The 16,805-nt window shown below is 56.7% G+C and overlaps 7 protein-coding genes across 7 annotated transcripts; 3 read left to right on the top strand and 4 right to left on the bottom strand.

Moving 5' to 3' along the window:
- Window positions 1-107: 107 nt before the first annotated feature.
- On the top strand, window positions 108-2,333 carry PFLUO_LOCUS4981 (uncharacterized protein; the record flags this gene model as incomplete). Its single annotated transcript, XM_073782385.1, has 1 exon — window positions 108-2,333. One exon carries the CDS (start codon window positions 108-110, stop codon window positions 2,331-2,333), a length of 2,226 nt encoding a protein of 741 aa, XP_073639046.1.
- A 166-nt stretch (window positions 2,334-2,499) lies between these two features.
- PFLUO_LOCUS4980 (N-acetylglucosaminyl-phosphatidylinositol de-N-acetylase) lies at window positions 2,500-3,555 on the bottom strand (the record flags this gene model as incomplete). Its single annotated transcript, XM_073782384.1, has 1 exon — window positions 2,500-3,555. One exon carries the CDS (start codon window positions 3,553-3,555, stop codon window positions 2,500-2,502), a length of 1,056 nt encoding a protein of 351 aa, XP_073639045.1.
- A 2,588-nt stretch (window positions 3,556-6,143) lies between these two features.
- PFLUO_LOCUS4979 (Endocytosis regulator) lies at window positions 6,144-7,770 on the top strand (the record flags this gene model as incomplete). The annotated part of the gene is made up of 2 exons (XM_073782383.1): window positions 6,144-7,121; window positions 7,180-7,770. The coding sequence occupies 2 exons, from the start codon at window positions 6,144-6,146 to the stop codon at window positions 7,768-7,770; spliced, it is 1,569 nt and encodes a 522-aa protein (XP_073639044.1).
- A 554-nt stretch (window positions 7,771-8,324) lies between these two features.
- Window positions 8,325-9,524, bottom strand: PFLUO_LOCUS4978 (uncharacterized protein; the record flags this gene model as incomplete). The annotated part of the gene is made up of 1 exon (XM_073782382.1): window positions 8,325-9,524. The coding sequence occupies one exon, from the start codon at window positions 9,522-9,524 to the stop codon at window positions 8,325-8,327; it is 1,200 nt and encodes a 399-aa protein (XP_073639043.1).
- An 802-nt stretch (window positions 9,525-10,326) lies between these two features.
- PFLUO_LOCUS4977 (uncharacterized protein) lies at window positions 10,327-11,829 on the bottom strand (the record flags this gene model as incomplete). The annotated part of the gene is made up of 1 exon (XM_073782381.1): window positions 10,327-11,829. One exon carries the CDS (start codon window positions 11,827-11,829, stop codon window positions 10,327-10,329), a length of 1,503 nt encoding a protein of 500 aa, XP_073639042.1.
- A 1,873-nt stretch (window positions 11,830-13,702) lies between these two features.
- Window positions 13,703-15,602, top strand: PFLUO_LOCUS4976 (uncharacterized protein; the record flags this gene model as incomplete). Its single annotated transcript, XM_073782380.1, has 3 exons — window positions 13,703-13,957; window positions 14,013-15,136; window positions 15,197-15,602. The coding sequence occupies 3 exons, from the start codon at window positions 13,703-13,705 to the stop codon at window positions 15,600-15,602; spliced, it is 1,785 nt and encodes a 594-aa protein (XP_073639041.1).
- A 602-nt stretch (window positions 15,603-16,204) lies between these two features.
- On the bottom strand, window positions 16,205-16,778 carry PFLUO_LOCUS4975 (uncharacterized protein; the record flags this gene model as incomplete). The annotated part of the gene is made up of 2 exons (XM_073782379.1): window positions 16,205-16,615; window positions 16,680-16,778. 2 exons carry the CDS (start codon window positions 16,776-16,778, stop codon window positions 16,205-16,207), a joined length of 510 nt encoding a protein of 169 aa, XP_073639040.1.
- Between the last annotated feature and the right edge of the window lie 27 nt (window positions 16,779-16,805).

Genomic DNA, 16,805 nt, shown 5'->3' with positions numbered 1-16,805 from the left:
TGTCACAATAATCCTCCCCTCATCCTCTTCATTCTTTCTCCTTCCCTCTTCTCAACCCCCCCTTTCATTTATTCTCCCTCTTCTTCGATTCCTCCCGTTTTCCTCTCATGCGAAGGATTCCCATCGCAGAGGGTCTCGCCTCTTCCTGGCGATGTCCCCCAGCGCGCGTTTCAGCCAGAGATCTCCGTTGCAAACACCGGGTCGCGCATCATCCCAGCGGGCGCACAAGAGACATCTCCTCTTCCACATTCCCAATTAGCAATGGCCCACATCTCAAAACCAAGCGCCGGGCGCCGTATGGACAGGTATCCTGGCAGACGCTGCATACGAGCCAGGACCTCAACGACGACATCGTCGCGCAATCAATGAGCCCACCCGAGTCAAAATGGGCGGCCTCGGAGGCCGAATACGCCGCCAACTTTCACCGTATCCTCACAATTGGCCAACCCGATCAGGTCATGCAGGCCATGACGGCTCAGCGGTCGGCACGCCTGGTCGCAGCGCTGCCCCAGCCCGTCTATGTCGCAGTCCTCCACCTCTTATCTCCCTCCTACTTCATCCTGCCTTTCCGATATCTGCATCATGGAACGCATGAGTGGGCGGCCGAGCTCAAATCAGTCCCACAAATGCAAAGCATCTGCGACAATTTCATTAAAAGGATAACCACGATCATGCAGTACAGAACCCTCGCAGGGGGTAGGAAAAATCTGGCCGAATACACGCACCTGCTCGACTGTGCAAGGGCAACGGGCGACGGGGACTTTGCTCAAAGGCTGTGGGCGGCGATGAAAGCGAAGGGAATCGTCCCGGATGGTGTGGCCTACAGTTTCTACATGGAAGCAAACGTCTGGAATCATTGCTACACCGGTGCAGAACGGGTCCGTCTGCATCCAACTGAAAGGACCTTTCGGATGCGACAGTATAATCAACCGTCGGCGCGGGGCTACCAAGGCTATCGAACCGCAGGGTACTCCATTCAAAGACATATGCTGCATGTGTTCGAGGAGATGAAAAAAGCTGGACACCCAGTCGATGAACGCACGGCGATCAATCTCCTCATTGCCTCAGCACGGGTCGGTCGCTTGGACACTGTGAGGAACGTCCTGAACACTTTCTGGAACATCGACCTAAACGCGTTGAACGCCCCTTTTGTCAATGAAAATGCCGAGGATAACCCGCCCATTCCTCCCGTCCTGAACTACAGCTCATCATCCGCTCTGCATCCCTCGGAGAACCTCTTGTTTGCCGTTGCTCATGCCCTGGGCACGCTGCGGAGGATTGACTTGATGATGATGGTGATCGAGTTCATATCTTCTTCCTACAACATTGCGATTTCCCAGCGAGTCTGGCGCGAGGTGTTCGAGCGGGCATATGTCATGGCCAGCGACGCCGCCAAATGGGGGCGGATCGAGAGAGACTCGATGCGGAGTGCGTTCCAGACCATGACCTCGGACCCTTACAATGTCCAGCCGACGCTCTCTATGTACCGGTGCATGGTCAATCTCAACATAAGAGATGCGAAGGTCGAACCGTGCTTTCCCCTGCTCCAGGGAGCGTATGCCAAATACAAGGACAGCGTGCGGAAGCGTGCGCAGGCGTTGGACACTCTGCTGCGTCATTTGAATCAGGCCCTGGATCTCATGGCCGCAGGTCAGCCTGGTCCATCACCCTTGGAGTCTCCTCAACTCTCCGAGGCCCTACACATGTACGATATCGCACGACTGGAAGAGTGGGCAGATGAAGGTCTCCTGCAGCGCTGTGTTTTCAAGGTGACGGGCTGTGGCGCACCTGAAATGGATATCCCCATGGATGTCTGGATCCGACAAACGGTGCCAAAGTTGATGGAGGAATGGCGCGATTTTCTGCCGTCGCAGTTCTATATTACTGGAGAAGACTGGCGGATCGACTTCTGCGGCAACAGCACCAACCAGTCCGCCTTCAAAACGGCGCACCACTTCGTCCCGCAACGACGGCACACCGACCGGAAAAGGATCTTTGCGCGTGAGACGCCACCGAAGTTGGATGACCGGTACGTCTGGAGACGGTTCTTCAACAAACACCAGCACCTGGACACCTCGATTCCACTTTTTCAACGCATCCTCTCATTCGAGCGGATCCATGAATCCAACGAGCAACGCGAGGACCGCCGTGCGAAACAGAAGGCGGCGGAGCAGCGTCCAGAGGTCTACTACCCACGCGGTCATCCTCTGCATAAGAGGAATGCCTGGAAACGGGGGTCGTATGGTCGACTCGTTGGCCTGGGACGCATCCCAATGCCTACTGACGAGATTGCAACCTGGGATCGGGTTCCAGTGACCCCTGGTGAAGGCTAGGCCGAGAGAGTGCGTTTCATGGATGAAATATATGTAACACTACTTAGAGCTTGATTGTGTGAATATGCGTCCTATCAATACATACATCCATCCACCAGGGAATGGGCTGGGTTCCAATTATATATGTCCATTATGTCCGAACCACCTCCCCAAGAAAGACAGAAAACTAGACCTTCTCGCGCTTCAAATCATTGACAGTCATATATCGCCCGAGAGTAATCCACCCCCATCGGAACCAGACCATCTGGCTAGCATGGCCTTTGACCATAGCCGACTGGGCGGTCATCCACTCCCCGATCGAGCTGACAAACAGCAGCCGGACGGGCCCCGCATCCGAGGCGGCCTTGGACTTGGACTTGGTGGATGTGAACCGCGAAGCGAGATTGCTCCATGCGCCTAGAGCCATGGTCACGGGGGCGTCGAGTACGCCGGCGTATTTGCGGAAGATTGAGGTCGAGGTGAGCGTGTACAGCGTCACGGGACAGGTGTAGCCGGCTTTGTCTTTCATGAGCTCGCGCAGGAAGTGGACTGCACCGTGGTAGAGGGATCGATGGTTGGGGTGGTTGCTTATGCCGTGTTGATCGAAGGTGAGGAGTACGTCGATGGTAGCTGCTGCGGGACCGTCATGGGGCTGGGAGTGTTGCGGTTGTTTCGGTTGCGGAACCGCCTGTTGGTGTTTCTGCTTCCTCTGTTTGGAGGAGGAAGATGTGGTGGTGGTGGTGGTGGTGGTGGTGGCGGCAGTAGCAGTCGTAACAGACGAGCCATTAGACTTCTGCCCACCCGACAAGTCTGGCGCAAACGCCGACGCCAACAAGGACGCAATCTCAGCCTCCGACCAATGCGCCTGCATGCTATCCGGAAAGCGGTCGGGGTCATCAACAATGAAAACATCCGACTCCTCACGCAGACCAAGCTTCATCGCGCTCTTCTGGAGCTCCTTTTTGCGCGTCTCGCCGAGCCCGGCTGCGTTGCCAGTGCTGAAGCACAGGATCTTGAGGTGATTGCCCAGCTCCGGCTTGGTGAGAGCTAGCACGGTGGGCGCGAAGAACATGGCCTCGTCGTCGGGGTGCGCGATCAGGAGGCAGATGCGCTTGTTGCGCAGGCGGGGCAGGGCGCGGGTGAAGGGGGAGAAGGAGGTGGTTGCGGATATAGTCCAGAAGAGAAGGACGGCGAGCATTGCCACCCCGAGGGCGGTCCAATTGCCCGAGGTGGAGGACCACATCGTGTGTATGGAGTCGTGGATGGAGATGGGGGTTGTCGACACGTGGTAGTGGCCGGGTGGTTGTGCCCTCTTTCTTTCTTTCTTTCTTTCTTCTTTCTCCGACAAGCAGCACTATCGCGAGGAGCGAAGGAATCGAAAGAATGTCGTCAACGTGGAAAGCGAAATGTCGGGTGGATCAATCAGGGCAAGCTCCAGCTCAAGACCTGTCGTGGTGGGGAATGCGCATCGGACATCCCTCCCGGCGGCGTGGTGGACGGGGGAGGCAAAGGAGTGGTGGTGGTGGCGGCTGGGTAGTTGGTCACCAGAATTAGTGAACCAATTCCAGGCGGATGGATTTGGGGGGGGAAAAGAACACGGTGGCAGGAAGCTCAAGAAAAAGGGGGACGACTGGTTTCTTTTCCTCTTCCGGCGCTGGCGATCCCCCGGAGTGCGTCACGTGCATGGATTCCTTTGGATGGGTTCAAATCCGGTAAACCAGTACGTGTGGAAGAGGAAGAGTCCATTGGTTCATGGATGGATCAAAATTCGATAGATATTCGCGAGGGTCATGGCTGGTATACTTCTGACCCTGTCGGATCATCTACTCGTGATCCCCAGATCTGGCCAGATTGACGCGTGGTGCATGCAGGGCACACTAACGCTGAGCTTATCCCTGCGATCGCCATCTCATTGGCCTGGCTGGATTGAACAGGATTCCACGATTGAAGGATGCATACTTGGGCGTCAACCGATATTAATAGGTACGTCAAGGGGCCAATTGAATTGATTTGCATTGTATGATCGTCTAGCTGGTCGATGTGAATCCCCTAAGATGACTACAGTCCATGACAAAGTTTGAAGATTCCATCACAACAATCAATCATGAGTACCGGCGTCCACCGAAAGCCAATGGCCGGACCGACTCCGTTCACACACACACACACACACACACACACACACACACACACACATCCCCCTCGTGAACGAACCAGGGACTGCCGTCTGGGCCTGGACCCGCCGACGGGAAAGGACCGTGTGCGGGAAAGAACCGTCCACGGACCGAGTCCTCCTAGGTACCGCCGGAGTGGGCTGAACTAAACAGAAAATTCCCTGAGGACCCGTCGCGCACGATCAATTAAGGCCAGGACCCTGCGATCGCCGTGCCCCGGGGGTCCTCCCACCGCGATTGGCTCGCATGCCCGATCAGTAGAAGGTTCCTGCGGTGTGCTCGCCATTATTTGCTGACCACCCAGAGCAAAGTCGCAACCCGTGGCGTGCTCGGGTAACACGGCCGGGAAATGGGAGTTGGCACATGGAAAACGTGTCTTCGGAGCTCCAGCTCCGTTCCTGAATGATAGCTGCAGCACATGTGGGCGTGTCAATGGTGGACGATGAAAGTGTTAGGTAATGGGTGGAGAGGATCAAAACTGGTGATTCGCCCGATGCAGACCATAGCCCGGGTAGGGACACCGATCACGGCTGACAGCTACAGTAGTAGGCACAGTGGTAGCAACCAAAATCTGCAATGTACAGTACTTCGGCAAAATACCAACAAGAAAAAAAAAGGGTTGTTCGTGTCTAGCCCCGCAAACACATGTCGTGAGCTGTTCATTGCGGGGTATTGTTAGTCTCTATCGGCACCAGATGCCGCAATAATATAATCATCTACCCTTCTAGCCAGCGCAGAAAATTCTGCTGGGTCAGGTGGATCGAGAGTTTCGCGTTTGGTTGACCCGAAGCGGAAATGCGGCGAGAGCGGGATCTTCCTTTAGCGCCTGTTTCGTGTTGTATGCTGTATGGTCACGATCGGTAACGGCGCTGTGACGGCGCCAAATGATGGCAGCATGACGAGGCAGGATCGAGATTATCCCGTCGAATACTTGTTCAAGGAGATTATAGTTCTAGATAATTGATCTCGTGCACCTAGCCGCGATTAGTGATGTCCTCGCGAGCGGAGGTCTCCGTTATCGGCCGTATAGCTTCTGTCCTCGGGATCTTGTTCGGTCGCCGAGTTTACGATTGCCGACCGGAGACTTCGTGAGTCACTGGCGCACGGTCAGCAGGCCCTGGCGTATGTGGGGTAGGGCGAGGGTCAGGCGATGATCTGGTATTAGTTCACTAGTGGTGGTAGTTAGTTAGTGAGTGAGTTCGCTACTGGAGTGAGAATCCACCACCACTATGTTAGTGGCAAGAATTGATCGGTCAGTATGGGAGCTATAGCTACCTATAGGGGAAAAAAGAGCAAACCGATGGTAGCTCCTGGCCCTGCTTGTAGTCCTGCTGTAATCCCTGTTGTCCCGTATGGTCACGGCCAATACTTCTCCACCATGACGCTGGAGGCTGCCCCACCATAATGCGACCGTTCTATTTTTTTCCACTGGCCAGACCGTGTGGCGGTTCCTGGAAACTTCCTTCGATGGCTAAGAGTTTTCTTGCCATTTCCACGGATTCGGCCATTTAGGCTCATCGCACATGACTCCCACCCACCCATTAAAAGCAGTGCGAGGCCCGCTTGTCTCGTCTGCCAAATATGTTTGGTTCCTCTCCTGTCACCCACCTATCCCACATCTGCCACCACCGAACGGCTTCCTAACATTCCCATACTTGACATGCCCGGCCGTCTCATCCCCAACTTCGTTCGGGGTTCGGTCTCCCTCCACTCGACGCCCATCCACTCCAATTCCTCCTCGACGGCCTCGGTCAACGAGATCCCCGGCCACCATGCCGGTCCCAAAAAGTCCTCTGAGCGCGCCAGGTCCCCGGAGCGTCGCCTGTCCTTCAACATGGACTCGCTGATCCACCCGCACCGCAACCTCAGCAAGGACAAGGAGAAGCGCCGCAGCATGGGCCGCGCGGCACGCTCCAAGGAACGTTCCAGCAAGGAAAACCTGGTCCTCCCATCCGCCAAGCTGGAAGCCCTCGTGGAATCACCGCCTCTCACCTGCTACGGATCGCCAGCCAATTCCACCGGCGCGTTGTTCTCCGGCCGTCTGCGGGTGAATGTCACCGAGGTGGCCAAGGAGATCAAGCTCGCCCAGTTTGATATGCGCCTCGTCTGCAAGACCAGCACCAAGAAACCCGTCTCCAACAACTGCCCCAACTGCCTCACCCGCGTCGACGAGCTGTCCCGCTGGAACTTCCTGACCGAGGCTCTGCTGCTCAAGACCGGCACCCACGACTTCCCCTTCAGCTACCTGTTCCCGGGCCACCTCCCGGCCTCCTGCAGTGGATCGCTGGGCCAGATCGAGTACTTCCTCGAGGCGTCGGCCAAGAGCATCGCCGGCGAGGAATTCTCACTCCGACTCCCGGTGAACGTCCGCCGGGCGCTCATCCCCGGCAACGACAAGTCGTCGATCCGCATCTTCCCACCCACCAACCTCACCGGCCGCGTTGTGCTCCCCTCCGTCGTCCACCCCATCGGCAAATTCCCCGTTGAGATGACCCTGAGCGGCGTGGTGGACAAGAACGATGAAACCCAAACCCGCTGGCGCCTGCGCAAGATGATGTGGCGCATCGAAGAGCACCAGAAGATCGTGTCGACCGCCTGCCAGAAGCACGCCCACAAGATCGGCGGCGAGGGCAAGGGGGTGCTGCACCAGGAGACTCGCATCATCGGCCACAACGAAGAGAAGACCGGGGTGGAAGACCGACTTTGACACCGCCGGCGGCGAGATCGGCCTGCAGTTCGACGCCAGCATCAACCCGACTACCAACCCCGTGTGTGACATGGACGCCCCCGGCGGACTCGAGGTGAAGCACAACCTCGTCATCGAGCTCATTGTCGCCGAGGAGTTCTGCCCGAACCGCAACACCCGTCTCATCACCCCCACCGGCGCGGCTCGTGTGCTGCGCATGCAGTTCAGCTTGCACGTCACCGAGCGCAGCGGCCTCGGCATCAGCTGGGACGAGGAGATGCCCCCGGTCTATGAGGATGTTCCCGCCAGCCCGCCGGGCTACTTTAAGCTTGGCGGCGACGGCGCCAGCACTATGGAGGACTACCACGGCTCCCCACTGCCTCTCCCCGACTACGTCGAGCTGGAGCGTATGGAGTCGATGCGTCTCGACAGCGACTCCACCCATTCCTCCAACTCATCCGGTACTGGCAGCGGGCCTGTCCGCCGTTTCCCTGGTTTCACTGCCGAAGATTTCATCACTGGCAACTCTCCCGACCCATCTCCTATACCCTCTGCCGTACCCTCTCGCGCACCATCCATCAACGCGGGTACCACGGCATAATCTCTTTTCCTTTCCATGACGTTACGACTCCATGATCTCTTTCGAAAACATATTTTTTTCTCTTCTACTTTTCCCCATTCAACATTACGACAGTTTCTCTTTTGTTCCCCTTTTGTGTCTCATGATACCTACGACAGAAAGAACGTCGGTTCTCATCTGACAGATGACTTGGCTTGGATCTCATTTAGTTCCGCTTTCTCGCAACCTTCGCATTATACCCATGCCTTTTCTGTTCTTTTTGTCTGGGGATATTTTGTTTCTGTTTGGAATCGTTTTCTTTTCTTCGGGCTGGGGGTTTCCTTTCTTGCTACTTGATATTATTGATACTTAATTAATCGATCACTCCCCCACCATTTCTATCAATCTACGTAGATGTATATCTGACCTGTAGAGATAAGGTCATACTCATCCCATTGGTACTTTGCCATTGTATATCAATGCTTGTGCCAATGATTCACTTCTATACAGAGTAAAATGGTATGTTCAAGAGACGAGATCTATATATTGTACACGCTTTGAGACGAGAAAACAACGCCATAACCCACCCCCATCCATCACAGCACCTCCTCATCAATATCATAAGCCATATGCTTCTGCCCCATCCCCCTCCGATCCAGCCCAACAGCCCAAGACACCAACATAAACATCCAAAGCGCCATCTCCTTACACCACAGCCCCCAAGGACTCGCCTTCTTCCTCTCCTCCGCATTGCGCGCCGCCAACGCATAGATCTTATCCACGCGCGGGCGCCGAATCTGCTCAAAGCGCGCATACGCCTCGTCCACGGGTCTCCCCGAATCCTCCAGCAGTCTCGCCAGCAGAAACACATCCTCCAGCGCCATCGACGTCCCCTGCCCGGCATGCGGCTGCATCGCATGCGCCGAGTCGCCAATCAACTGCACCCGTCCCCTGGCCCACGACTTGCCCAGCGGAAGCCGGTAGATGGGCAGGAACTTCACCACGGACGTCGAGCGCACGATCTCCCGGATTCGATCGCCCCAGTCGCCCCGCGCGTCTTTCAACACCTGCAGCATCGACTCCTTGAATCCTTCCACCTCGACCTTGCCGTGCACTTCCCACCCATTCCGCTCGTCGCCAACAGCAGTGGACTTGGGCAGCGCAACCTCCTTGACAAAGACCCAGAACAGCTCGTTCCGATCCGGCCGGCACGGCATCGCGGCGAACATCCCCTCCTGCGTGAGCGTGGCGTTCATCCCGGCGACATCGCTCTTGTTCGGCACGACGGAGAACAGGCCCGCAAAGCCCGAGTACTCGGGCACCTGCTCGGGATCGACGTACAGACTCCGCACCGCGGAATGGATGCCATCACACCCGAACAAGAAATCCGCGGTGTCCACCGTCCCGTCGTCAAAGGTCGCCGTCACACTCTCATCCTTCTCCGTGATCGAGGCAAGGCTCTTCCCCCAGTGAATCGGAATCCCGGCCTTGCGCACCGCGGCGACAAGCACCTCCACCAGATCGGTGCGCTTGATCCGCATAAAGCCAAACCCGGTCTGTTCGCGCGCCCACCCGAATGGATTGGGCGTGCCGAGGATAGAGCCCTGCATGGAGCGAATGATGATTTCGTCACTGTCATACCCGCGCGCGGCGAGGTCGTCGTACACGCCAAGCCGGTGTAGTAGGCGCAGGCCGTTGGATTGGATGCCGATTGCGCCGCCGAGGGTGGTGGGTTCTGAGCGCAGCTCATAGATCACGCTGGTTATGTTGTTCTTTTGGCGTAGGCGTAGTGCCATTGCGAGGCCCGCTGGGCCTCCGCCGATTATGATGGCCTGGTCCGGGCGGGTTAGCGGTGGTTGTTTTTGTCATGGGTGGGAAGGGAGAGGCTTGCCTTGGGCTTTTCGGACATTGCTTTCGTGTTTTTGAGTAATGTGGAATTGAATTGAATTGAATTGAATTGAATTGGAATTGGGATGAGGTCGAGGAGTCAGGGTCTTTAGCGGTCTTATAGTCCTGGTGGCGCGCAGGATTGATATTTCTGCAGAGAGAGTCCGCGGATCTTGTTGCTCGTTCGGGTTAGTACTCCGCGGAGCGGGAATGCTGCCTGAATGCCTGACTCCCAGAAGGCAGCCAACTGTCAGACCCACCCGTTTGACAATCCCCGAAGCTCTCGCCCCAAAAGCGGACTGGCGCCGTGGTCAGATCATGTCATCCAAGCCCTAACACGCCGAGTCGACGGGGAGATCCCCACAATTTGGAATTATAGATCGTCCATTTCTCGTTTGCAGGGCTCGCCGACTTGACACTGAGTTTGCACCGACATGACTCGGAATGCACACCGCGGGCAAGGCCACTTATTCGGTGGAGTTGATTTCCCCTGCAGCAGTCATGATTCCAAATCACCCGGGGTCTTATGTAGCGGACCACATCCCCCGCCCCCTACTTTGCACTAAACTACTTTGCTCTCTTTCAAACCATCTCATCGAATTGGTGCTATAATAAGAGATTTGAGTTTCCTTTGACTTCCTTCGTCTCGCCCCCCCTAAAAAAAAACACACCTGTCAGACAAGACAGGGTCCGAACGCCGCGCAGACAAAATCAAGAATCGAAAATCGGACCAAAGGCGGGAGTTCCTCTCGCCTCCAGGCCGTAGACCAGCCGGCGCGTCAGCACGGGGTTACTGATCACGCACACCGCTTCGGCGTCAAACTCGCGGACCAGCCGCTGCACCATGGGGAGCATATCGACTCGCCCGGTCTTGTCGGTGTCCACTATAATGGGGTCCGAATCCATCCGGCGCACGAGATCCAACACCCTCGGGCCATAGGTGTTGAGCGGTGCCCGGGTTTGCCACACCACGCGCAGCGCGGGCCGGTGCTCGTCGCCGAGGAACGATAGGCATGGTCCAATGCCGGATCCCGTAGTGACGACGACGACGCGCCGGAAGACACGCATGGCGTACGCAACACCATAGATCAGCACGCCGCGCTTCCACAGGTGCTGCGGCGGCTGTTGGATGCAGTCGTGAGTCCAGTCGCCGGCCTTGGAGACCAGCGCGGAAAAGCTGGGTTGCTCACTGTCTGCGTCCGGAAAGGTCGCGAACCCGTGCCAGTCGCGCAGCGGGTGCTTGGCGAGCTGGATGCCCTTCCCGAAGGACGTGGTGGTGTGGTCCAAGTGCAAGCGCACGGCATGCGTGGAGAGAACCTCTGCGCGAACGGGGACCTTGCGGAGCAGCAGCCATGGGTGGATGATGGCGGCCACGACGATGACCAGGAACCAAAAGGCCGGAAGCTCGATCAAGAACCGGCCCAGTGGCTGGCCCTGGGCTCGGCTGGTCTCGCGTGCAAAGACCAGCAGCAGCGCAACGAACATGGCGACCACAAGCCACCCGCAGAAACGGTGGGTGAGTTCGAAATAGTCGTGCCGTTTCATTCGAAACGTGGGATGCGCCACCACGATGATCACCAACAGCAGGGCCAGGATCATGTACGCGAGCACCACCGGTGCGGCTGACATACCGCTGCTGCTGCTGACCGTCTCGGCCTGCCAGTACTCGTGCGACATCACGCCGATGAAGCCCATGTACCAGACGAGGGCGGCGATGCCGCAGCCGCTGTGCACGCCGCCATAGTGGTAGACCTTGGCTGCCATGCGGCGGAGGAACATCGGCGATGATCTCGGCATGGAGCAGACGACCCAGAAGATGGTGTTGACTACCAGCGGCTGCCGAGCGAGGCCACAGGCAAGCAGGTTACCGGCGGTGGCATTGACCAAGGCCAGAAGCTTGCGGTCTGCCGTCATGACGGCCACGAAGACGGCAATATTGGCAAGGACGACCAGCGTGAAAAGCCGTCGATAGAGGTTGAGGGCCGTGTATCTGAATGCCGCCAACCGTTTTGGTTTGACGGTCTGAGCTTCGAGGTCCAGCCGTTTCTCGTCCGAGGGAGACTCGAGATCAACCGATCCCAGCTCTTCGGAGCGATACTTCTCGAGCTTGGTGATATCGCTGCCATCGGTGAGCGTCACCTCACTCGGGCTGGGCGAGTTGAACTTCGCCTCTGGAGGCATGGCGATGTCAATCGTCTTGACCGAGACCGACATGATGGAGGAAGCAGACTATTTGGAAGGCGACTGCGAGAGAGAAAAAAAAAGAGAGGGAAGCACTGGTCGGAGAAGAGGCAGGGACATGGATGGATGGATGGGCGTTGATATCTCGACCAGGAAACAGGTCTTGGGGGGCCCTCCTTCTCCCATCCTCCTCCTTCCTCCTCTTTCTCGCCTCAGCATCAGCATCGTCACCATCACATCTGAACTCACCACTCGAACTCACTCCTCCCCGATATTGCAACCTCTCCACGCAACCCGATCTTCCAAATTATTGTCACCATTATCACCACTATCACGTCCTTTTTTTTTTTTTTTTTTTTTTTTTTCCCTCCCTTCATATGGGACCTATGACACTATCACATCGAGTCCAGGCCCACGACGACAACGACTGAGGTTACGACAAAGCCAATAATCCCACAGTGCCTGGACCAGCGCCCGCTCTCCAACGGACGGGATCACCAGCCGATGGAGCCCGCTACAAAGTCAGATCACAGTGGACACAATTCAACCGCAGACGGGATCGGCCGGAAAGGAGCTGTGGAGTGGTTCGTGGGTATAGAGACGGGCTGGCATGTAACCTCGCGATCAACAAACTCAACCTTCACGATCCCGACCCGGGCTACGATCCACCACGGGCGCAGTCTCGAGACAGGCTTGGGCGGTCCCCGGTGACGAGCACGAGCCCGTCGAGGTTCCCACCGAGGAATGATGATGAATCTCATCACACCAGCGGGGGAAGAAAACGAGAGCGGGGGATCGATCGATAGCGTTGTCGATGAAGAACGATTGAGGCTCCAATAATGCGGCGATCGCAACGTTTCTTCACCGCCGCACCCAATCGGCCGCGAGATGTGGCTGGACGACGCCACGAGATCGAAGCAATAAACCCTGATTTATTGACTCGAATGACTTGCAGTGTCATCACCGTGGAGCCCGAAGACAGGAGTTCACATTCACCGATGTACATTTTTGTGATCTAGAATTCTGGCAGGATCCACGGCAATCCGAGCTCCCCGAGATCTGGTTCCATCGCACGAAAGGGGCGGATCGGGAGGAACGCGGGCCCACTCCCCACTTGTCAGGCTCGATCGGATCTGCTTGCGCACCAGCCGGACCATGGATGCTGGGACGGTTGGCCCGTCTGGTTGTATTTCGGTCGGATCTGAGGAGCGGGTAGAATTGGCCCTAGCGCCCAGCGCTAGGGCCAATTCTTTGGTGGATGATTCACCTGCGGATCGGCGAACATGTTCGTGAGACACACGATGAACACGTTCATGAGACACACGAGCTGGACGATCTCCAATCTCATCATGGACGTGGACCATTATCACCGTGATGGGCTACGCACTATTGAGTCTACCATCTGATCGTCTGGGCCCGTCGCGGCCGGTGAGGGCCCACGGACCAAGGGATTGTATGTTGGAGCCAGGTTGCATGTACCTTAGCCCGGAGGACTGTGGTTCCGGTGATGGTTCATAGTGATATCACCAATCTCGCTCCGTAGGACGCAGCTATACTCGAAGCTATACTCTGCCGACTCGGGTATAGTTGGTCATCCCTGCCGCCTGCACGTCGTCGATCCTGTTATTTGTAAATGCAAGTGGGTCCGGGTCCGGCCTGTCGGGACCACTCACTTACCTAAGCTGTGTGGGATTCCAAATCAGCGCAACAGCACCAGGTTGGCTGAAACGTCGTTATAGTTATCTCAAATCATTTGGTCCTCTCAATATATAAGTATCCGGCAGGGGTCGTGTCCGTCCATCCGATCCCTGCCGTGAGACACTCGACTCTCTGCCCTACCCAACCCTACCCTACCTTCCCTACCCACAATACTCGACCTACTCCCTTCTCTCTCGACTCCTTCACCATGGTCCACTGGGACTCAATGGGTGGCAGTTCGGACCCTCTGCTCCGTCCGGATGTCTACACGGACCTTTTAACCTTTGCCTTCTCTGGCCCCAAGCCCTACAACCAGAGTCAGCCATTGTTCATTGATGCCGAGGATCCCTCTCGGTCTTTTACAGCCCTCCAGTTCCGCCAACTGGTCCGGACGCTGATTGCGGGCTTCAAGGCCCACAATGTGCAGCCGGGGGATTGTGTGCTGCTGCATCTGGGGAACAGCGTCAGTATTGCAGACCAATCAAAAACCCGCTCGGAATATTAACCGAGATCTATAGATCTTGTACCCCGCGCTATTCTTCGGCATTATCGGCGCCGGTGGTATCTATATGGGCTCCAACCCACGTAGCCAGCCTCAGGAACTGGACCACATCGTCGGCCTCGCCGACCCCAAGCTGATCCTCACCACGCGCGATGCGCTGCCCATGGTGAACGAGGTGGCTACCGCTCGCGGCATCCATCCCGGCCAGGTGTGCCTGGTGGACGAACGCGCGGTCGACTATTGCGCGCAGCTCTTCCTGTCGTACGAGCTGGGATACCCAGCCGGGAACCACATCGGCATGACCGGCGAGGACGCACGGCACTTCAACTTCGCCCACCTGATCTGCTACGGGGAGGGCGACTGGCCCGTCTTCAATGATCCCGGCACGGTCCAGTCCACGCCGGCAGCCATGTTTTCGACCAGCGGCACGGGTGGTCTCCCCAAGGCCGCCGTCCTCTCGCACCATGCGATCGTGTCCCACCACCGCTCCATCCAGTACGACGTGCCCTACCCGGTCAGTCGTCTCATGTCCCTGCCCATGTTCCATCTCTTCGGCGCCCTGTGGACCCACCTGTTCCCCGTGCGATACGGCCACCCGCTCTTCGTCCTGCCGCGTTTCGAGATGAACCAGTTCCTCGCGACTGTGCGCCAGTACCGTATCTCCGAGACCTACCTGGTGCCCGCCATCATCCACTCTGTCAACCAGTCCTCCATGCCCGTGGCCGACTATCTCGGCTCGTTGCGCTATGTGGGCATCGCTGGCGCCCCCATCGACGCCCAGTCCGTCCAGCACTTCCGCAGCCACCTGCATGCCCACGCGTCGGCCTGTCAGCTCTGGGGCATGACGGAGGTGGGCGTCACCTTCCAGCATCGCTATGGTCAGCGCAGCAATGCGGGCAGCATCGGCACTCGGCTGCCTGGATATCAGGTCCGTCTGGTCGATCACGAGGGTAATGTCGTGCGTGAGGATGAACGCGCCGGCGAGTTGTGGGTCCGCGGTGCGGGCCTGCTCCTGGGCTACAAGGGCCGTCGAGACGCAAAGGACCAGAAAGGGTGGTTTCGCACGGGCGACGTGGCATACGTCAAGAACGGCCAGTATTTCATTGTGGGACGGACCAAGGAACTCATCAAAGTGCGCGGGTAAGTCCAACAATCCCCCTCCCCAATCCTCTACCTTCAATTACTGACCGTGGCGCACAGATGGCAAGTTGCCCCAGCCGAGGTGGAAGCCGTGCTACTGCAGCACCCGGGCATCAGCGACGCCGCCGTAACAGGTGTCAACCTCAAAGACGGCAGCGGCGAAGTGCCGCGCGCGTTTGTTGTGCGCTCGCGCGATCCCAAGGTAGCGCGCCTGACAGCCGATGAAGTGTACACGTTTGCGCGCAAGCGACTGGCGAGCTACAAGGCCCTGGACGGCGGGGTGCTCTTCGTGGAGGAAATCCCGCGCACGGCCAGCGGCAAGACCCAGCGTTTCAAGCTGTCGCAGATGAACTCGTACCGGGAGATGATGGCCTCGATGCTCTCCCGTTTCGACGGCCACGGCTCCTCTCGCCCGGATATGTCCAGTGTGGGCGTGCACGCGCAGGAAGGCCGCGTCGCAGTCTGATGAGGACCGCGTCAGTCTTTATAATGACGGTCATCGGGTCTGGAGTACTCTGTATCTCGGAAAGGATTGATTGATTGCATGAACGGGATATGGCTATGGCGTTGACTGGAAATATGGGATGGGTGGATGGATCATGGCGTTTGTCTTTTTTTTTTTTTTTTTTCCTCTGGGTGTCTGGTATATGGGACGGACTTCATGACCTGGGATGATGCTTTTATTTTTAATGCGTTTCATGCTTTGTTGACTGCTACTGCACTGCTGCACTACTGCTCGGAGGGTTTCCGTCTATATGGTTATGGTTATGGTTATGATTTTATGTCTCCTCTCTTCAATGATGATGATACTTTGATTAAACTCTTCGTAATATCGGTGACAGTAAACCTGCTGCCGGCCTACAATGTACATGTCGCTTGTCTATCTACCCATTGCTTCGTTCCGCGATACGTGCAATTGTAATCCATAAACTCAGCAGGGCTCCTGATAAATAGACCAATTGGCAAAAGCATGATAGAATCAGGACTCGCAAACACATGCATAGTAACTGCTTTTCCCCGTCTTAATTGGCCATCGAACTGTCTGTATCTGTAATCTTGCCTCCGGTCTCACTGCTCAGCAACAAGATCCTCAAGCTCTCCAACCCCATACAAAAGCGAAGGCTTCAACCCCGCAATTTTCCAATATCCATCGATCTTAGTATATCTCTGTTCCATATAAGACTTTCCATCACAGGTCCTATCCACTTGCTTTTTCGAAGGGGGAGAGCCGTCGATCCATCTCCCATGACCGGCAATCTGCTGCCACTCGACCACAATCTCGCTTGCCGAGACAGACTTGAAATAACCTTGACCCAGCAGGTGCTGCGTGAGCAGTTTTTCATTGCCCAGTCGCTCGGGTGACAGAAATCCGGCGATGAATTCCTCCCGGGTATAAGTCTTGTTCGGGATCGCGTCTGAGACAACTCGGTAGTCGACGTCGATTTGGGGGCCCAGTACGGCGCGTAGACGCACTGCATCCTACGATTTGTTAGAACTTGCAGCCCTACCATGCGTCGGAACGCCTCGGTTGACACCGTCATACCTTCCTATCGTAGCCATCGGCGAAAGTGCGCGCTGTCTGGACAATGGCGATATAGTCGCGGAACTCAAGGTTCTCGGGAATGTAAAGCTGAAAGGTCATTGCGGCTGAGAATATTGGTCAAGTGGA

Source organism: Penicillium psychrofluorescens (assembly GCF_964197705.1).
Source record: "Penicillium psychrofluorescens genome assembly, chromosome: 3".
NCBI classification, from domain to species: Eukaryota; Fungi; Ascomycota; class Eurotiomycetes; order Eurotiales; family Aspergillaceae; genus Penicillium; species Penicillium psychrofluorescens.
Note: the sequence above shows the minus strand (reverse complement) of the source record. Positions and strands in the feature narration are given on the sequence as shown.